This window comes from Camelina sativa, chromosome 11 (assembly GCF_000633955.1).
Source record: "Camelina sativa cultivar DH55 chromosome 11, Cs, whole genome shotgun sequence".
In the NCBI taxonomy this organism is placed as follows: Eukaryota; Viridiplantae; Streptophyta; class Magnoliopsida; order Brassicales; family Brassicaceae; genus Camelina; species Camelina sativa.
The window spans coordinates 9,194,195-9,215,807 of NC_025695.1; the positions used below are offsets into that span (position 1 = coordinate 9,194,195).

A 21,613-nucleotide genomic window follows, 5' to 3' on the forward strand; every position below is an offset into this window, starting at 1 on the left:
CTTATAGATCCGCTAGATTCATTTTACTTGTTGAATCCTGGTGGTGATCTCCCCGAAACACAAGACATGTTTGAGAGTTGGTTCAGAGATCAAAACTTTGAGGTAACATACAAAAGCATACTTATACCAAACCTTATTGTGATGCTTTGTTTTCAAACTTCCATGATTGTGTATACTTTCAGGGGAAAGCTGGATCAGAACCAAGTGCTACAGAGTTGACAGAAGCATTAGAAAATCATGATCTCTTTCTTTACTTTGGTCATGGAAGTGGTATGATTCTTCTAGCACTTTGGATTTATTAACCGTTTTTGGTGCAATCTTCGTTTACTTGAGATTGATTTCTAAAAGATCCTCTACCTTTCATGATACGGCAGGAGCACAGTATATACCGAAGCGTGAAATAGAGAAGCTAGATAACTGTTCTGCAACTTTCTTGATGGAGGGATGCAATAGTGGTTCACTATGGCTAAAAGGCTGTTACATTCCAGAAGGCATACCACTCTCTTATCTCCTAGGTGGATCTCCAGCCATTGTGGCGACTTTATGGGACGTAACACAGACCGAGACATTGATCGGTTTGGGAAAGCTTTGTTGGAAGCATGGTTGCAAGAGAGGTCAGATTCTTCATCAGAGGGTGGTTGTAGCCAGTGTGTGTGAGTCATTAGCTAACGAACTCGCAGCCATGAATCTAAAAGGAAACAACACCAGCAAGAGGTCAAGAATACCGTCTTCGCGGAACAAGCCAGCTCAGTCAGATGTTGATGATGGGTCAGGGAAGAAGATTGAGTGCAACCACAAGCAGAGACGTAAAATCGGTTCATTTATAGCCGCAGCTCGAGATGCGTGCACGCAACACTTGATTGGGGCTGCACCGGTCTGTTATGGTGTACCAACAGGTATCACAAGGAAAAAAGGAATCGATTCTCTTCTTCCTTCTTCATCGTGTTAGTTTGGTTAGAGAGCATTTCCTAATAAGTCCATTCTTAACTTGGAATCCCCATTGTCTGGTCATATAACGATTTTGAGGGATATATATTTAGGACTTGGGAGTTAGGACTTTTTAATCATAGGATCATATGACAACACAAGAGACGAGAAGAAAAGAGACTCTAGAGATATATGTTTTCATCCCTTCTTTGATATAACAAATTGTAAAAATAAATCACATGGTGCACTTCGAATTTTATGTTATATAAGTGTTAGTAATTTACGATCAATTTCTGCGTATTTCAGACATTACTTGTTCATTTTATATCATCATTTTGACATGAATATAATTTTTGTTTTCTATCTTTGCATAAAGGAAAGAGGGCAGTTCAAACTGTTAACAGAACTGATTCCACTGTAGTAAAGTATTCTCAAACATATATAAACTGATTCTATTTTAATTGAATAATTTACATCTGTAAGACTAACATACTAACATATGACAAAAGAGAAACAAACCATCAAATTCAAAAACCATCTAATTTACCTATCTTCTCTACATATAAGTAAATAACCTTTATCATGGTAGAGAAGTGATAGTTGCGGTACAAGACACAAAGTTCATCTTCGTTAAGCTCATCTTCCAAGTTAAAGAGCCTGGAGGAAATGAAAGATCAATAATTATTAAGATATAATTAGCCAATGACAGAACATCTTCGTAAGCAAACAACACAATCACGCACCCCTCCCAAGTTAACTGACTGGCATTATCTTCAAGAATTCTTTGATCAATTCACCTGAAAATTCAACCATGGTGAAGTTTTCTTGATCAACTTAGGAAATGTATGGAGTTATTTTTATCCACAATAGATATAAAAATGCATGTGTATGAGCTTACCCTCTTTTTGCGTGAGCCCATTTACATCTGAGGATTCAGACAAAGCCTCCTCTACTTCATAAGAGTCTCTGTGAGTATCAAAACCAGGCGCTTCCTTTTCAGATAATGTCAAGGCTCTTAACAAGGCTTCTTCTTCTTCAATATCTCCCTTTCCCAATCTACCATGCTCTGCAGACGCAGTAACCAACACAGCAATATCAACAGAGCTTTCTTCACTACTTTTACTGCTTGGAGCCTTAACAGTCTGTGTATCCAAGGCAGTCAGCTCAGTCATTAGAGCATCATAAGTTCTGCCTCCAATTGCAGTAGCGATTTCCGAATCCTGGAGGTATAAGCAGAGGAAAAGCAATCATATTTTAAAACTTTTCCAATACTAAAGAATTGAAAGATAAGAACAACAATCAAAATGATGTACCTCAGGATCAACTATCCATCCATGATAGAAAGGAATACCAAGTGTTCCAAACAAAGCAAGCACAGGTGTAACCACAAAATCCTTAATGCTGCAAACAAGTAAAAAACATTATGATATAGGAGATTAAACAAAAATTTGTAACATATTTACAGAAAAAAAAGGGATTAACCTCTCGAATTTAATATCGACATTTATTCCCTTTGCAAGGCGTCTGAGGAGCTCAACATCAATACACTCATAATCATTTCTCTGCCATGAGAAACAAAACTAGAAGTTAAATCCTCTCACACTTGTAAACCAGAACGACACTGTTCTGAGGCTAATGAACATAAACAGGAAAGAAGTGAAGAAGTAAGTCAAGGATTATTACTTCACAGAGTACGTCGGCCACATGATTCAGCAAATCATCTTCAGATACATCCCCACACACTTGTGATTTTTCATACAACCCCACACACTTGTGATTTTTCAACATATTTATTATGAGTTAATGTTTGGTATCAGGAGTGTAATTGTAAGATTTGTTTGAAAACTTAGGGAATGGCAGAAATAGCAAGAGAGAGCTTAAACTTGGGGTCTAGCTTGGACGATGTAAATATGGCCACCTTTGACAACACCTTCGATGTCTTGAGGAGAACCATAGAGCGTCTCTATCACATTTCCAGCTTCTGCAATTGTTGAGAACAAGCGCATTTGAAAGGCTTTGTCCACTATTAGTGGCTCCCTTGAGTAATCCACCACCACTTCCTCTGCTTCATCCATTATCACACTGCAGCAATTACACCCTTTTTCAGCTTTTGAGTTCCGAAAAAAAAAAAGACTGAAAACAGAGAAACACACATAAACAAACCTGTCGTAAAGTCCAGCGCCTGCGTTTCCCTCGAGATCCTCATTGTTTGAGTCTGACCGGAATATGATTGAGGGTTTAGAATACAGAGCTATCCTCTTACTTGGGTAGCTGATCACCTGTACAACCCAAAATTTACCACTCACTTTGTTAAAATTCTATTCATTTATAACTGAAACTTAAGAGACAAATACAATCTTTTTGTTTCTTACAGTTGGAGACTTTAGGTTCGTTTTTTTGGTGATGAAGCTCATTGCTCGTCCTGGATATGCTCCAACCAAGGTCTCTCCCAAACCCTTCACAACCTGAGAAAACACAGTTTTATGATAATTGGATTTTTACTTAAATTTTTTAAATATGGAGCAAGTTCTATAGTTTACCTCTGTGTATATTTCTGTAGAGTCACCAGAGACAGGATTGTTTGTGTGGATGACAAAAGCATAATCGCCACATATGACTTCTTGAATTAGCACCGCCATGCAAACGGCATCATGGTCAAGCCTAGTTTTTTTGCAACTGACATAAGCTCTCTCATTCCACTTTGAAGCCCAGACCTGTGGAGATGTGAAGATCAGGAATGTACTTGGTTCTTTTCATACTTCACATACATTCAAAAAGATTCCTACCTTCTTGATTGCCATCCACGATCGGTTCCAACCAAGTTCATCTCCAAGACTCGACATTCTTTCACTTCTCAATTTGTTGATCAGTTCATTTCTCTACCATATATTTTAAAAGCCAACATGTGATACATATAAAACATGAACAGAGAGAAAGAAAAACAATTATATGACCAAATTACCAGAGCCATTGGAGCGCTCATTTGTAAAATAGCTTCTTGAATCGCCTTAAGTTTTGTCAGATCTCCTCTGTTAAGAGAATCCTTAAAGGCAGAAATCTTGCGTGCTACATCCTGAAAGCAATGGATCCGACAAAAATAAATTTTTTGAGAGGGCTCTGTATCACAAAATCAATGAGGATTTGATTTGATCATGTGGTAGCCATTGTTTACAAAACTAATTAAGAGTTTCAAGAAAAGAGAAATTGATAAGCAACATGATTTTAGCTATACCTTATTGGAATGATCTGAGAGTGCATTCTCAAATGTTCCAAACGGAAGAGCAGCTGAGGTAGGTATCTTGATCCATGATGGAACTCTTTCTCGTAGAAATTTGATATTGTATGATTTTGAACCAACCTAAAAAACTCAGTCAAATGGTATTCTCAAAATGAAACTTTTTATCTTCACGAATCTGGTTCTTACTTACCATTTCATCAGTGAATTCCTTGGATGATATCACATAGTGGCCACAAAACTTCTTCCCCTTAGAGATCACTCCCCGTGGAACCGAAGAAATATAAATATGACGGACAGAGACATCAGAGATGTTGCCATCACTACAAGTGATATAAACTCAGAGATATTAGAAAACCCATCTTTTAGCGTAAAGAACAGTGACGACATAAGAATTCGATTACCTGATACGTAAACCAGTAGACATTGTATGAATAGATATTGCCCTCCCTTCCTTCGACTTGAGATTCCTAAGAACATTCTGATCGAAGCATGTAGCAAAGCATATCTGCATCAGACAAACTTGAATTGAGAAGCGGACATATGTAAAATGTGAACATCTTGGTTCCTATTTTTGCAGCATTGTGTAATGATATATATTGGATCAGAAAATAGTACATGCCTTGCTGTTTCTTGCTCTAATAGAGACATGAGACAAGATATCAATCATACTAGGAGTCAGCACAGCAACAACGCCATCAGGGATCTCCTCTTCTCCTGTGACTTTACTAGCGATAATTACAGTTGGCTTCGAGTAGACTTTATTTTGAACTACAATCAACTCATTCACACAAACCAAAAACCCATATGCATCCGCTGAGCTGATAACCTGCCAACTTCTCAACCAGATACAATTGGATTAGAGCAAAAAAAATATAAAAAATAATAAAAGGTTCAGTAATTACCTTCTACATGAAATAAGTCTGAATTATAGTCTGTTTTCTCAAGCTCAAAAACGTATCTTACCAGCCTAAATTCGCCATTTTCCTGAGAGAAGGGTCAAATCTGTTAACAAGAGTTGATAGAACTCCCCCTGGTCCTGCTCTTATAACCTCTTCAGTGAAAACATCAATCTGAAAAAATAAAACAAGAAACGGAAATGAATACAGATATCAACTTTTAGACTTATTACGTAAAGAAGAAGCTGGAGTTTAATTGAAAAATACCCCATGCTTGTCAACACGTAACAGTTGACCAAGATATTTTGCAGTAGGCTCTATTAATCGAAAATAATGCTGACATCTATCTGCAAGTACTAGTTGTAAACGGTCAAGGACGGCTTTTGTTTGCAATGCCCACTGAACATCATGAGGTCTGTAAGTCTCGCTGACACGGTACCAATCCTGGTCATGAAAGAGAAGCACAAATATTATTGCTTTAAGAACACCGAGAGTCAAACTTTGAAAGAGATACAACGGGAAAGAGTTAGAAAAAATAACATGCCTTTGTACAAAAGATAATTTCTTCATTGTTAAATGTAGATAAGCACAGATTCTCAAGCACCATGCAGATGACAAATATAATTTCCTGTTCCAAAGAGGGAGAAAGAAGATCAATCCACACCTCACTTTTAATTTTAAGGACTAATATTTGGCTACAAGGAAAAGTAAAATAATTTTAAACTAAAACAATAACAGATACCGGTGGGTTATTGAAGTTTAAAGAGATGAGTCTCTTCTCTATTGTTGTTTTAAAACACGACTCCAAAGCAATGTCCAAAAATAGTAAATCTTTAGCCCTCGGACGAGGTGCTCGTAGTGCAGGGTGTAACTCAATGCGAGCATCAACTAACTTCTGAAAAAGTGCATAAAACAAAGCAAGCATAAGGATTTTAAAAAAAACACAATACGGAGTAAGACTGGCAATAGGAAGGATATGTGCTATTAGAACCTCTATTAGGGAATCAGTGTTCTCTTCGTGGACAAGCCTCTTCACTAAATTCAGTAGATCCTACCATACAATGGAAGTGGACGCTCTGTTAGGATTTTGGATGTCTTTATAATGTACAATATATCTTACTGGAAAGATACTATGAGGATATTGTACCTGCAATTTTGGTGACAAACCATTGACAGCAAAGACATGATGACCCTGAAAAAGAAAATGAAAGGATGAGGTATTACTCTAAACAAGGTACGGTCGTTGAGGATATGTGTCCCAAAAATCAAAATTTTTTGGATCATGAACTATTTACCTTAGATGGAGAAAGGAACGTATCAATAGCAGACTCAAGGTCTGCACCTGAATGAACTGCCTACAAAGGCAGGTACAAAACAGCTCGTTTAGATAGATATTCAAGATACTGAAACTCGAGGATGAAGCTAAAGGTTGTTGTGTAATGTGTATATTCCTGATATTATCGGTCCCAATTTCAAAGCAATCATAATCTAATGAAGGCCATAGGGATATATGTTCATCATCACAATAGTGTTGGCTTTAATTACTAAGCTAATTACAGTTTGCGCCAAAGAATTCTTTAATGGATCAGGAAAAGAAAATTAGGCTGAAAGTGCTAGCAGAAAATAGGGATACAATTGTTATTAAAAATACCTTTAATGTTTTTAAGTACATTGTAAGGTCACGGATGAGTCCTTCTTTGCCATCACCTCTGAAACGAGGCTCTGATACTATAGGGCGGTCATAACTTGCAAGCCTTTCTTTTGTTATACCATTGGACTTTAGTGTTTGCCAGTAAGCATCGATCCTAAAGTCAGATCTCACATAGTTTAAGAGAGCCTGTGGCAGAAGAATAAAACTCATCAGAGATTCTCCAGGTGAAAATATAAAGAGATATCACATCTCTGATTTACCAATCCCTAGATGTGAGTATCTTACATCTCTGATTTACCAATCTCTAGATGTGAGTATCTTACTTCATTTTCATCATATATATATATATGTACCTCGCAAATTATCACATCATCTGCGCTACTGTTGTTGTGCAGCTTTTGATGCCACTCTTCCATCATGCCGGATTTGCAGTGGTTATTTCTCTAACAAAAGATAATGACAATTAAAGGTTAAAGACGAAAAAAGAAACTACTCTAACAAGACTATGAAAGGTTTTAGCTGCAGAGATGTTGAACTATATACCTGAATAACAAGGATTTCGTCACGGATTCTCTGCCCAACATCACCTTGACCTCCACGACCCACAAGTGCCATAGTTAGTCTCACAATTTCTCTCTTTATTGGTTGCTGCAAATATATTTTCTCCATCAAATTGGTGAATCTTTCTAGCGCTTCACTAATTTCCCTGCATAAAAAGACTTGAGGCATAAAAATTCTGATCTAAAGGAGGAAGACATATGATCAATTAAAAGTAGCCAACGAAACAATAGCTCTACCGAGGTTTCACGTTATAGTTCTTATTCCAGGTGAGATGTCGGGTGGCCATGAATCTCATCCACACCATTATAGCAATACAACCACCTTCTCCTTCATCCTTACAACGCTCGGTCAACTCTGTTGCGATGTTGAACCTGCCAAGCTATGCATATCAGAAACTTCACTAACATCTAAGGAGGAAAATTAGGTTTCAGATATTTTTACTTACCTGTGCATCAGTGATCTCTCAGCCTCTTTCTCTCGCTCAGATATTTCATCAAGCAACCATTTGAGAATATACTTTTCATCCACGTCAAGCTGATCAGGAGAATAAATATGTTTTAAAAGTGAAATATAGTGATAACATCCCAACATTATCATTCCACTGACGGTGTGATGCCTTTGACTCACCTTACCCCTGGTACTGTCTGTTGATTTCAGGTTTACAACGAAGTTGGCTCCATTATTGTTAACCCAGTAGCCTCCAGACCATATCACAAATTGGATACCAACAAAACCGACTTGTTTTAAATTTATATCAATAAACTTTTCCAACGCGAAAAAAATGAGAAGCGTTAGTAGATAAAAGTAATAATAGAAGTACTTTAAAACAAAAGACGGCAATCGCTGTAAAATATTCAATGCATGTTTTACCTGATAAGAGTGTGAACTGTTCGACATATCGGTAAAATGTGTTTGACATGCTCCATGAACAAGTTTTGATTTCTCAGGTAACACATCAGGTGGTGGAATCTATTTAGAGTTAGAAAAATCAGTCTTTTATTGAGAAGATTGTGATAAGACATATCTACAGAAGTAAAAACATCGTACCAACCACTCTCCTGCTGAAGACTTGGCGACTCCCCAATGGAGAACTGTTGGACCAGCCATGTTTGTGGCAACCCATAAGCAACAATCTCCCTTAACATCTCTCTGGAGAACCTAACAAATTTACAGAAACCAGAAATTATCTAGCAGTTATTAAAAACTACCAATAGTGAATTGACTGTATAAACAAGTGGTATTACAAACCGTGATCTCATAGTTTCTGACATGAAAGATTTTCTGTGAAACTACATTTTCTAGGCCGATAGATCTCTTGGAGAGTTCTACAAGGACTGAACTTTGCACACTTCCATTTCTGTTGATTGGTTCGGCATACTTCTGTAACCATTTCTGAACATCATGCTTCCGCCGATATGATTGGTTCATTGATTGATTTGGCTCACTGGTTACTTCTTTCTCCACTGGTACTGTAGAGTTAGCGTGCAGGTCGTCCAAAGATATTCCTCTAGCGAGCTCCGCTTGGAGCTCTCTTATTGCGTTGTCATAGTCTATCTGAAATTAAATACATGCAAGATACAAGAGACAGCACCGACTTTACAACTCATAAAGACAGAGATGAGTAATTTAGAGCAGGAGCTACACAGCAAAGCAAGTAAAGAATTACTTAATAAAAAGATCAGCGTATCTACTAAATGGACCAATTTTACCTGTTGTTCACGTGCAGAGCTTTGGGGACGGCCCTTCTGGTCCCATATCCTATGTGCTCTTCTTTCTATCAGATTATTTGGAATCCGATGATGAGCATGCAGATCATTCCAGGGAATCTCAACCCGGAAGTTTCCATTATGTTGTTTCAACCTGAAATTTCCATTGGCCATCAAGGTAGAGACGTGAATTGCACCCCGTTCATCCCTCAGAAGACACAAGTATCAAGTATGACTCAATTATAGAAAAGAACAAATTACGCACCATCTGTTATGGCTACCATCTTTCAACACAAATTCAATCGCACGTACCCTTGGATCCCGCAACTCAAGGATCACTACATAAGCATTCCCACTCTGCAGTAGAGAGAAGAAATACTTTGCTGAAAAAAACTGACTTCTAGATAAAACCTTGTAGATAAGAAAGAAATGTAAGGGTTATGTAGACCTTCACAAATGGTGTCTGCAATGCACCTTGCTTTGAGGAATGTTCAGATGGGACAAACCAGTTGCTGTAGATAACATAAGTCAAAACATACAGATATTTAAAGTATAAACTCTGTCTTAAAGATCATTCATCACTCACTTATTCCCTTGGTAGATACAACCCCAATGGAGAATCCATGTGCGAATGCAGTTCTTAATGTGTAACTCAGCTCTTACACTGCTCCCATTCGGTAAACCAGTGACAGTGATCTGAATTGATACCAAGATTTAGTCCAAAATCTGAAATTATAAATTCCAGCAGGACAGCAGAAAGAACAGACCTGCAGCTCCATCCCTTCTATTAGCTGGAATTGTTGGACTTTAGAGGTTGCCATGACAGCTATTCATAAAAAGAGTTCACAAGTTAGCCTCAACTAGAAATCTAGAATTATGAATGATCGCCGATAGTTTCAAACAATAAAACTCGAATTTCCAGTTGATGGACCACAGTTCACTACTGTCATCTTGAAACAGCATCAGAGTAACAACAACACTATTTATAAATCATTTCTATTGAGTATTGACATGCCATCTTCATGCATAACACATCAAAACACGTTTACCTTTTTCTTTCACCTTTGGCTCTCTTCACGAAGTTGGGCTGTTTATATGCGTTAAAGTAATCAAGTCTACACTAGCTCTTCAGGAAATTACGCAACTAGTTTCCTGTATCAAAATATATTTTGTAAACAGTATCAATTACACAGGTACAACATAAGAGAGAACTTGAGAAAAGCAAAGACTCAGTTCCATTATAAATCGAGGGATTCTATTCACTTGGCTCTCAAATGACCACACAAAGGTGCCAAAAAGTGCCGTGTGGGTGTAGATTTGAAACAGGGGAGATAAAAAGGGACATTAACAGCTATGCTTCAAAGTTCCAGAATCATAAAAGAATTAACGCTGAAAGAGACTTACAGGAATCCTATTCTCTTCTGCTTTGATGAAGAAAGGCATCTGTAAAGGTAAAGAAGACATACATACCAAATAATAATAACTCACATCATCTTCCCCATAGAAAAGACAGAGAGTGAAGAGAGCCAAGAAAAAGAAGTCTTAAGAGTAACCAATGGCTTTGACACCAATATGTGTTCCACTGAGACAAAGTTCTGTCCAAAGCCACTACATATCCATAATTCAGTGTGTGATTTGGAAGTCACAGATAATACAAACAAAGGTTAAACTTCAAGAACTTTCTCATAGCAACAGTAATATCCCATATGTCATCGGGCCGAGAATTTACATATAAGTTAAATTGATGGCTGCAGATGGAGCTCAACATATAGCAAGTGCTGAGTTTACAAAGTGAAAAAACTCAAAATCTAGTACAAAGGAAAGCATATTCCCTGCTGAGAACTTGCATCTCACTGTGTGAGCAGCTTAGAATCACATGCCACTATCTTAACCCGGCTCACATTCTCTTGACGATCTTCACTCTTGAACATCGCGTCCTGTAATATGAAGGTCCAGACGTTGTCACAGAACCTGTAAGTGTGCAGGTGCCCCTGTACGAGAAATAATAAATAAGAAAATAGATTATCTGATTGTTTCATCTGCCAAAGTTTTCTTCAGGATATTCAGAGATGAGGAAAAAGGGTTTTCCGAGTAAAGAATAAGTTAAATTCTTGGTTTTGCACAATAGAGTGTACAACTAGCAAAACTCATAGCAACAGGACGAAAGATATTTAATGTCAATCATCAGAAACAGTAGGCAGAAAATGTACATAAGACTGTCCAGATCGGTGAAAAACACCAAAATCAATTTGTCAATCAGCATCGAGAAGAACACAGAATGAAAACTGAAACTACAAAGGATATCATGAGAAAGAGCTATTTTCAAGGACAGATGTTCGTTGGTAGGCAGTCAATAAGCTCCTAATAATGAGCCAGATAACTGAATTCATACAGCTTAATCTCAAGATGAACTTATGTCATTTGAGGGTCAGCTTCAACGTATCATTAACTTTATCACACCCATAGACACTCTAAAACTTAAAGAGTATTCATGAAGTTGCTAGTATCTCTCGATGTGAGCTCTTTTCTTATAAGCCAAATAATCTAAAGTTGAACTTTTAAATTTAAGAAATCATGTATGGGAAGCTTCAACCTATGATTCATATATGACATCCAATGAAACTATAAACTTGATTGAATTCATGACAGTGTTACTATTCCATGAGCTAACAAATGTATGCACTAATTACAGCTTAATTTCAAGTTGAACTTCTTAACTCTTAAGAAATTATTTGAGACAGTTTAGAACTATAAATCGTCTACTACCCATAACGTTGACTATCATTCACAATTTCACAAAAAGGATAGAAAGTAAAACAGATTTGAAAATCACCTTAATCGACACCTTGGTCTTCACTTGGCTCTCCAGAGCTTCAGTCATAGACTACAAGCATACACTTATCAAAATAGGGGGAAAAGAAAGAAAAAAAAAAAAAAAAAAAAAAAAAAAAAACCAGAGAAACGAATCAAAACGCCAAGATCAGTCAAATAAAGTTAATTGAAAACCTTGTCAAATTGAACAAGGACTTGGATTGCTAGCTCAGGGCTCAGCGTACCGCTCTGAACCATCTCGTCCAAAGTCTCCGTCAGACACATCCCGATCGTCGATCTCCTATACAGCTCAAACGTCGCCATTTTTTTTCTACTTCCCAACGATCTGCCGATTCAAAATTTGGGCAACCAATTTCGAAATCAAATTGGCAACTAAAAAACAAATCCAGAATCTGAAACTTTCGACATATATAAAAAAAGGTGCTAGGATGAATCTAAGACCTTAATCGGAGACGAAGAGATAATTCGCCGGTTTACCGATCTCCGGTGACGTTAGAAGAGAGATTTGACGGTTAACGCAGGAGCTTCCGTTGCTCGATTTCGAAGGATTTTTGTCTCTTGGGCGGAGAAAAAATTAGGGCCTTTTATACCCTAGATTTTGCAGGCGACTATATATATAGGCAGTGATAGATCGGTGATCTCAAATTACGTTTTTACCCTTACCGTCTCTACTAAAGTCAAATCTGACTGAGATTAGAAAGTAAGCCCAACACTAAAGCCCATTTAAATCATACTTTTTTTTATTAATAGCAAATATATTATTACTACAACAACCGCGTACGTATTATCTTGTCTTAAAGAACATAAAGGCAACAACTTTTATTAGTGAGAGTTTGATAAATCTAAAGGAGGTGCTTCCAGGCGGATATAGTCGTACATGAGACCATTGAAGGCTCCAGTGGTAGTCATGGTTTGTGTCAAGAACAAAGTATTGTCTCCTTCTATAAGCTTCTCACTTGGTACATCTACATTATAAAGCCTATAGATTCCACGTATCCCATGTCTTGTAATCGCGTTGTCGTGTCCGATTACACCCGTTGTGAACATCGGTGTGCTCTGATCACTGTCATCCTCATTCATCCTCACCTGTAACTCTGCTATATTTGCCATTGCTAGCGAGATCCGGATTTTGTATGTGCTGTTGTTCTGTACCTTCTCTAGCTTAAATTTAATTTGCCATGTCGTTTTTGCATATGTGTCATCGTCCAGTTTCCTATAATACCAATTTCATATATTTGTGAGGTTCCTTTGTTTTACTCTTCTTCTTAGAATATTGTGAAATGGGTTCAAATATGTGTTACCTGGTAACTTGTGCAAAGAACCAATCTTTTTTGTAATCACTGACGCCAATGGTGAACACCAAATCTTCCTTAGGATATAGTTCTGTGTATCTTTCCCATAGCCCGTATTGCCTAAACCTGGTTTAGTATAAAAAATTGTTAAATAACCGATTCAAACCACTAATGTTGTGATATCTTTGATCCATGGATTACCTATCAGGATGACCAATATAAAGTTTGTTGATGTATTTGGGATTTGGGTCTGGAACAAAGAACTCAGCTGCAGACCGGTCAGGTATCCCTATTTCCCACACCGTTGGCCCATCTCGAGGCGGTTCATACACGATATCGCCAACGTCAATGCCGCATCCTGGTTTTTGGGTACAGAGTGTGGCTATTGCTAAATATACATGTACGTACTTCTTGACACAGAGTAATATATAATCTTGATTACAATGTAAGTTTTCAGAAAAAATAACCTGCAGTAATGTTAATTGACTGTTCGTATTGATAGTCTCCAATAAATCCTGTCACATAAGCATTGAGATTATATTCGCCTTCTCGGATATTATTTATTGCAAAATAACCATCTGTATCTGCTTCTGTCCAGAATTGATAGCCCTAAGTAAAATTGATGCAAGCATGAGTTCATTGCTTAATAAATATTGTTGTATGGTCCTCCAAGAATATAGAGTTCAGACTCACCTTAGATTCTAACTGCCAGGATCCAACCTCTCCTGGTGGAGCTAAACCTACGAAAGCACCATTTGCCGGTAAAAGTTCATCACTAAGGAATCTGCAGGAATTCAAAACCATGAGAAAAAATAAAATAAATGATTAATGATGAAATGAAGAAAAGCAGAGCAAATGATGTTGAATGTGAGGCTTACTTGTCGCACACTAGTAATCTACCACTAATGGAACCGCGCTTATCGGACACTGGAAAGTCTTCTGAAGCAGGGAAATCGTAAGGCCAGCTTTGAACTTCAGTTAACATCTATATACACACCACTTCCTACAAGGTTAGATATGTTTTTAATATGAACAAAGTAGAATGTTACTTTGGTTAATGGATGAACCTGGTTTTTTGCGTCTTGCCATAGAGAAAGAGGATCAGAGGTTTTGTCAGGCAAGCAATTAAGGTAAGTAAAAACAGGACCAAACACTTTCTTCCATGACTCCCCTGCTTTCAACTTCAACACCATCTCCTCACCCGCGTAGTGAGCACTCAAAAACATCTGTGTTTACATAATCATTAGCAAGAACACAACATTATAGATTGTTTCCATAATCTTTAGAAGGAAGAACGAAAAAAAACAAAAAACACATACAGCGAGACTGATGGGACCAACATGAGAGGTAAGGTTTTGTTTGGACAAGCCACCTGATCTGAATTCGTTACTAGGAATGATTTGCCAGCAACCCAAATTGAGGTTATCTGAGATCCATCCATGCACTTTAAGATCTTTGTTCTCGCATGAATACTCGTACTTGTCATCAACCTCTCCTTTAAACTCTTCTTCAACAGGGTGAACAAGAAGAACAGCTTCAGGAAAATCCAAGGTTCTTCCTCTTTTACCCAATCTATCTTCTGGGAGTGGCATTTTCCTCTGCCTGTTATCAGCAATCGCCATATATTTAAACCTGCAGAAAACGTTTCATCATAAGTATACTAATATAAAGTTTTTTTAAGGGAAAGATTGATTTTGAACAATAGTTACTTGTCTTTACGAAGCTTGTAGACAATCCTTATTNGGCTTACTTGTCGCACACTAGTAATCTACCACTAATGGAACCGCGCTTATCGGACACTGGAAAGTCTTCTGAAGCAGGGAAATCGTAAGGCCAGCTTTGAACTTCAGTTAACATCTATATACACACCACTTCCTACAAGGTTAGATATGTTTTTAATATGAACAAAGTAGAATGTTACGTTGGTTAATGGATGAACCTGGTTTTTCGCGTCTTGCCATAGAGAAAGAGGATCAGAGGTTTTGTCAGGCAAGCAATTAAGGTAAGTGAAAACAGGACCAAACACTTTCTTCCATGACTCCCCTGCTTTCAGCTTCAAAACCATCTCCTCACCCGCGTAGTGAGCACTCAAAAACATCTGTGATTACATAATCATTAGCAAGAACACAACATTATAGATTGTTTCCATGATGTCTTTAGAAGGAAGAACGAAAAAAAAAAACACATACAGCGAGACTGATGGGACCAACATGAGAGGTAAGGTTTTGTTTGGACAAGCCACCTGATCTGAACTCGTTACTAGGAATGATTTGCCAGCAACCCAAATTGAGGTTATCTGAGATCCATCCATGCACTTTAAGATCTTTGTTCTCGCATGAATACTCGTACTTGTCATCAACCTCTCCTTTAAACTCTTCTTCAACAGGGTGAACAAGAAGAACAGCTTCAGGAAAATCCAAGGTTCTTCCTCTTTTACCCAATCTATCTTCTGGGAGTGGCATTTTCCTCTGCCTGTTATCAGCAATCGCCATATATTTAAACCTGCAGAAAACGTTTCCACATAAGTATGTATACTAATATAAGTTCTTTTTTAAAGGGAAAGATTCATTTTGAACATTACTTACTTGTCTTTACGAAGCTTGTAGACAATCCTTATCTGAGGCAAGTTAACAGCCGGCCATTCGGGTAGATGCTCAAAAATTGCATATGAGTAGAATCCAGTTACATTTTTACGCATTATGTACCTGAATGATACAATATCCAAATCAAAATTTTCTGTCACTCTCTCACAAATATATGCATGTTGTTGTATATTAAACTGAGATACCTCATATCGACATTAATGGGAGCAATACTGTCTTGGAGAGAAAAATCCCATTTCCTTGAGAAGGAAACCTCAACCAGTTCTTCATTTTCCACTACCACTTCAAAACTTGTGCCTTTGGTCCTGCCTCAACCAAAGTATATAAATATTACATAAAGACTTGACTTGATTGTTTTGTTATATGCTCGATAGATCGATGCATACTTACCGCTCAAATGTCCCTGTGGTTCCAGTTGCTCCTTCTTCGCTCCACACAAGGTCCCAATACCTAGTTTGGTTTACAACATATGAAGTTTGTATAACTAATAATAGACTGATCCATGCATATATGTATATAACGTATCTACAAAGTACAAAAATTCAATTTACTACCCTCGATCGTGATCTTTGTTGCGAATTTCTAGTAGATTGTCGACTCCTTGGTAAGAGATTCCGGTGACACAACCATCTGGTTTTGATATAGCCACTTGGACTATACCATTTCCAATCACCACCTGCATTTGCCATATTCATAAATTTATATATATATATATACATTACATATAACATATGGACAAACATTTATAGAAGAAGCTGTGTTTAAAAGGATATATGTTACATGGTTCTCGTGGACATCCAACTGAACAGAATATTGGTTCGACATAAGTTTCTCTCGCTCTCTTGTTTTCTTGGGTTTTTTCAGAGATATGAGGTCGAAGCTTTTGTAGATAAACAATATGTGGATAAGTTTGATTAATCTTCGGCTTGTAGAGATATTTTGATTCTTCTTCAAGTTTAGACAAGTGGTATCTTTTAAGCTTAAAGCTTCTTTTTCTTTTACTTTTTGGGTAAGTACCGTATTCTAACATATTCCCTTGGTTGGTCTATTCTCAGTTCGCACGCAAGATGTTACATTTGTAAAACGTGTTATTGAAAAGTAGCAGGGAATTGAACATAGCGATCATCATCACCCAGGTTCATTCAAACCCACATATCACATGTACATAAGATGAAACCAATATTTTCAAAATTGTGTTTATGTGAATATGATTTCTATGTTAAAATCTATTATTCGGAAACCATGGTCCCACAAATAAAAATAACATTATCATTTACGCACACTAATGATACATTAGCTAAGTTACATAGTCTCATTTGGTAGTCAGAAACTACGGAAGATGACAAAGATTACGCTAGTAATGAAGTGATTTATTATCAAATCTACAAGTAACCTCTTAATGCTTGGCGTTACGTCATCCATTCCTTTTGTTGTTTCCTGTTGCAGCATGAAATGGATGAGCGAGAACATCAGTGACCACAAGTCAAAGGTTACACCTTCCGTCCACTTTCCTCTTTTATCCATATATACACACTTGTGCTTTATCTTACAACCTGTTTCTGTCTTCTTTACTTCTTGCAAAGGCAACAAAACCTATTCACCTTGCAACAAATTCACTACTACATCCATCATTTACATTAGTTTGAGTAATGGGATGATGTACTCAATCCCCAAAAAGCTTAGACAACTATACTTGGAAACATCACCTGTGTTGGAGGATCCATTGGCCTGGAAATTATGCAATACAACAAATTCACAAGCTGAAAATCTAACCCATTTTTTAGGAATTACCATTACTATCTTGGGAGCTTCACAAATTCATGAGAGTCACCTCGCACATCTAGACCATCGATGAGAAGGGAATATAACCAACCACCTCACCAATCCCCATTTTTATTTCTTACGAAACTAGTGTAGCTACTAGCGTAAGACGATACAAATTCTTAGTTATCATGTCCATGGTTTACTAAACGATTTTATATGAATTCGAGAATCATCTTAAATTGACTTGGAACACAAAGGAAATAAGGAAAAGCCACTAATGCACTTTTATCTACTTACTTTTAATATTTAAACATAGCTTCTCAAGGATCAGATTTTGATGGAAGAAATAAAACACGTTAACTATGAGGAGTGCGGCTCTAATAGCTGTGACCTGCAGAGTAGAGCTTTCTTATGGATGGGGATCGGCTAAAGTTCTCTAATTTCTTAAAGTTTTGGTAGCTCGGGAATCCTACACAGTAAGAGAATATCTAGAGGGGTACAGAAGAAACTAACCCTGATGTGCCAAGAGATTACATATTCGCACAACAATGCATTCTAGGCTAGGAAAGCATCTGAAACATAGGATTGGTTTTAAAAGTGTAGTGTGAGAATAATACTTAGTGCAGATTTAGAGATTGGTGGGGTATTGGTGGAAACAAAAGATCCCTTCTCACAAATGGTCTAGACAAGAGAGATAACTCGAGCAAACCTGCCAAGTCTTCCGCTTAATCAACTACAGCGGCCCCATACAAAAATGGATTTGCGCCGCATCTCAGTCAATCTTATCTCGATTATATGTACCCGTTTTCAACTGCGTTGACAAAGGAAAATGAATATTCAGATTCAGATTCAAAATTCATATTGTGACATCGAACAGCATACACTTAAGTTGATATAAACCTGAAATTCATGCATTGCAAAGTAGCCTTTTTAATTTTGAACTTTATAATTTAAAAAATGTCTTGCTTACATTCAATCAATGAAATTCTTAAATATTTCGACAGTAGAAACAAGTTTTCTTTACTTTCTCTTTGTTTGAAGACATTGTGCAAAAAAAGCATCCAACATCTTCAATGAACTGGAGAATCTATCATAGCCATTTTGCTTTCTCAAAGAAATGTCATTGCAAAGCTGTGGCATCCAGAGACAGTGAACACAGATGGAAAACTATCCTATATTTCAGGTCTAAAAGAGGCTGTATCACTCCAAAGGGTGTTTTCAACTCTCACCCTTGAGCAGTTGTCTGAAAGTATTGGCTTAAGGAAACACAGTAAAATGGTGACAAGGAACTCAAAGATCAAGTTTAAATTCTCAAAAGCTTGCAAATAGATAAATATCCATATCGCGAGCCATAGTAAGTAATCAAGTTGATTATAAGCTATGTTATAGACGTCCCACCGAATCCCATTTTACCTTGAACTGTGAATCTAATGATGTGTTGAAAAACTTATTAGGTACAAAACTAAAGAAGATGCAAGAAAATGATATCAAAAACTACAAGAGAGAGTCAATTTGTTATGTGTGTTTCTATAGACAAATAGAGAAAATAACAAGTCTTTTATTTTATGCTCATAACTATTAATTAAGCTGTTCTTAAGTAAAAAAAAAAAAAAGCAACACAGAAGAAGTATGATCTCAAAGGTATGACACTAGCAAATACATCTAATAAAGATATATATATATATATACAGTGAAGATGAGAAACCAAACCTGAAAACAAGTTACAGATCCACTCAAGACTGAAAAAACTCTCTCTCTCTCTCCCACCCAATGGGCATATCAATCTGCACATGCAAACCAAAATTTAGTTAGTTACTAAAAAAAGGGATTATCCTAAATGATGATTTCCGGAGCAGGAAAATCGGATCTGCAGCTCAGGAATTCCTAATAAGTAAAAGCTCATGCAGCTGATCATTCATCACTAATAATTCCTATTTCAAGCGGAAACTTATGTAGAAATCATCAAGAGGGGGGGGGGGATTTTCACAAAATGTCATATCTGTTAGAATCAAATCGCAAAGTTAAGAAAGATACACTGAATTCAGACTAACCGTGGAAGTAATCGACGCTACGAATAACAAACATTGAGAGCTTAGGATTAAATGGCGATTCTCCGTCACGAGATCCCACCGGAGAAAATAAAATCAAAGGAGAAAAGCCGGATAGAAGTGATTGACAGGAGTAGATGAGAAAAGCTAGGGCAAGAGAGAAATGGAGAGGGGAAGAAAAGAGAGAGAGAGAGCACTGAGGAGGATTAAGATGAGGAGACGAACGGGGAGAGGGTTTTATATAAGTAATGGCAAGGAAGAACGAGCTTAATTCTTTTATAAACTACTCTACTTAATTAGAGTACTAGTATTGATTAGTGCGTCGTTAATCGGAGAGAAGTAGTTTAATTGAATTGGGAAGGGGGACATGTAGGTCTCGCAGCTGAAGCGGCTCGCTCGTGCGTCTTTCTCTATTTTATTTATTTTTATTTTATTCTAGTAAGTACTTCCACTACTTTCTATCATCGGTGACGCTTCGGTTTCGTCGACTCTATGACGGACTTCCTCAGTCCGACTATCATCATACCATGGTGTATATCTCTATCTTTTATGCTAATACATAAATAATTTTAAACTAAAGCATAATTTTTTCCCTATGTGTGTTAGATCATTTCTAATGTATATTTTTATTTTTTTACTCTATATTAATATAAAAAGTATAATAGAATTAGAGCAGCAAATATTGCTTTATATTATAGTTTTGACTTTAGAATAGAGTGAAGTTGTAGATGCTCTAAACTGCATTAAATTAAAAAAAAAAATACTCTTTACGTTTTAAAAATATAAGATGTTTTAAATAAAACATCTATATTAAAAAATAGTTACTTTAAAAAAGTTTAACCAATCATAATCAAAACTGCATAATATAAAATATAAAATTAATCTAAAGTTGCATAGAATTGAAACTTGAAAACATCCTATATTATAAAACTAAAATACTTCTCTAAACATCCTATATTATGAAACAGAGAAAATATATATTTTAAAAAAAAAAAACTTAATTTGTACATTAGGGAGATATATTACTAAAGCAAATTAGGAAAGCCCATTCTATATCCATTATTAGAATGACCATATTTTCTGTAATTATTTTATACAGTAAATTGTAGCTATAAACTTGTTCATCGTCAGTCACTGAAATAACATCTTCTTTTTACCTAAGTTTTTATCATAATTAGCACCCAACATCCCAAACAAAATTTCATCAAAATGTTTTCAATATGTAAAATTTGAAAGGGTTTGAAACTTTGAATGGTTATCGTGGTTGAAAACAAACCTTTTTGTGGAGTGAACCCACTTTTAATTTTATTATTCATCAGATGTTGTCCATTAGTAATAATACTATAGACTAAAAAATAGAAAAAAATAACGTGTTGAAAACAATCGAAATTGATATCTATTTGCTGTCATACATTGTTTGTCTATTTTACGTATCTATATTAACAAATAAAGGGTTATTACCATTTATATAAAGAAAAGAAAAAGTTCTGCGTATTAGCTTTATAGAAATCCACTATGGAAGAGCAAAGAAGAAATAAAAAAGGTTGACTACTAGGGTATGTCGGCCAAGCTGAACGGAGGCGAAGCCATTAGATGACTAGTGAATTGTTTTTTTAATATGAACCTAAATTTTTTAAACAAAAGAGAGAAAAATACTAGAAGAAGTGTCGCGAAGGAAGAAGAAAAAGTAGAAACGACAGATGTCCAGCTCCAACTTGACCATTATGGACCAAATACAGTTAAAAGCTTTGATTAGTTGTCTCCTTGAATGAATACAAATAATTCACGTTTCTTTTCTAGCTCCTTCCGGATCTGTCAGGCCCCTATTTTTATATATTCCTTCGAGTACATTTTTTGTTAGTTTATTTTAGTTTATTCCATATCAGATTTCGCTAGTTACTTCTTTGATGATGATGGAGGACCACGGATTTATAGATTTACTCGTAGATCAGTTTGTATATTTTATTCAAGTATGAAAATTTCATTCGATCGAGTTCTTGAGAATGTGTATTAAATGTAAGTGCTTCTAGAACAAAATATATTTAATAATACAATTGTTTTATTTACCAAGTATAGTGTAAGTTGAAACCATCCG

At 36.5% G+C, this 21,613-nt stretch overlaps 5 protein-coding genes and 1 long non-coding RNA gene across 6 annotated transcripts; 1 reads left to right on the forward strand and 5 right to left on the reverse strand.

The window, feature by feature from the left end:
- Nucleotides 7–1,156, forward strand: LOC104722542 (separase-like). Its single transcript, XM_019233110.1, has 3 exons — nt 7–102; nt 183–270; nt 375–1,156. Exons 1-3 carry the CDS (start codon nt 67–69, stop codon nt 947–949), a joined length of 699 nt encoding a protein of 232 aa, XP_019088655.1. The 5' UTR covers nt 7–66; the 3' UTR covers nt 950–1,156.
- LOC104722546 lies at nt 1,366–2,725 on the reverse strand. Its single transcript, XM_010440739.2, has 6 exons — nt 2,611–2,725; nt 2,410–2,489; nt 2,241–2,328; nt 1,826–2,147; nt 1,671–1,724; nt 1,366–1,584 (listed from the first exon to the last, which is right to left on the reverse strand). The coding sequence occupies exons 1-5, from the start codon at nt 2,713–2,715 to the stop codon at nt 1,681–1,683; spliced, it is 639 nt and encodes a 212-aa protein (XP_010439041.1). The 5' UTR covers nt 2,716–2,725; the 3' UTR covers nt 1,366–1,584; nt 1,671–1,680.
- Nucleotides 2,773–10,280, reverse strand: LOC104722545 (alpha-glucan water dikinase 2-like). Its single transcript, XM_010440737.2, has 32 exons — nt 10,029–10,280; nt 9,747–9,805; nt 9,566–9,675; nt 9,428–9,491; nt 9,245–9,336; nt 8,983–9,133; nt 8,522–8,827; nt 8,321–8,431; nt 8,144–8,242; nt 7,901–8,035; nt 7,719–7,807; nt 7,510–7,644; nt 7,256–7,418; nt 7,066–7,155; nt 6,713–6,898; nt 6,357–6,416; nt 6,209–6,253; nt 6,053–6,112; nt 5,804–5,956; nt 5,606–5,689; nt 5,329–5,505; nt 5,129–5,235; nt 4,785–4,998; nt 4,567–4,670; nt 4,356–4,485; nt 4,160–4,285; nt 3,890–4,000; nt 3,714–3,806; nt 3,468–3,641; nt 3,300–3,392; nt 3,091–3,206; nt 2,773–3,009 (listed from the first exon to the last, which is right to left on the reverse strand). Exons 2-32 carry the CDS (start codon nt 9,798–9,800, stop codon nt 2,805–2,807), a joined length of 3,837 nt encoding a protein of 1,278 aa, XP_010439039.1. The 5' UTR covers nt 9,801–9,805; nt 10,029–10,280; the 3' UTR covers nt 2,773–2,804.
- Nucleotides 10,593–12,407, reverse strand: LOC104722547 (transcription initiation factor IIA subunit 2). The gene is made up of 4 exons (XM_010440740.2): nt 12,253–12,407; nt 11,986–12,136; nt 11,813–11,863; nt 10,593–10,970 (listed from the first exon to the last, which is right to left on the reverse strand). The coding sequence occupies exons 2-4, from the start codon at nt 12,112–12,114 to the stop codon at nt 10,830–10,832; spliced, it is 321 nt and encodes a 106-aa protein (XP_010439042.1). The 5' UTR covers nt 12,115–12,136; nt 12,253–12,407; the 3' UTR covers nt 10,593–10,829.
- LOC104722548 (rhamnogalacturonate lyase-like) lies at nt 12,525–16,618 on the reverse strand. The gene is made up of 13 exons (XM_010440741.2): nt 16,487–16,618; nt 16,261–16,382; nt 16,097–16,156; nt 15,892–16,011; nt 15,689–15,808; nt 15,293–15,605; nt 15,043–15,201; nt 14,854–14,960; nt 13,797–13,887; nt 13,571–13,712; nt 13,305–13,461; nt 13,113–13,229; nt 12,525–13,024 (listed from the first exon to the last, which is right to left on the reverse strand). The coding sequence occupies exons 1-13, from the start codon at nt 16,529–16,531 to the stop codon at nt 12,634–12,636; spliced, it is 1,944 nt and encodes a 647-aa protein (XP_010439043.1). The 5' UTR covers nt 16,532–16,618; the 3' UTR covers nt 12,525–12,633.
- On the reverse strand, nt 16,958–19,857 carry LOC104722550. Its single transcript, XR_757208.2, has 3 exons — nt 19,522–19,857; nt 19,181–19,254; nt 16,958–18,281 (listed from the first exon to the last, which is right to left on the reverse strand). It is a non-coding gene; the product is annotated as an uncharacterized LOC104722550 (long non-coding RNA).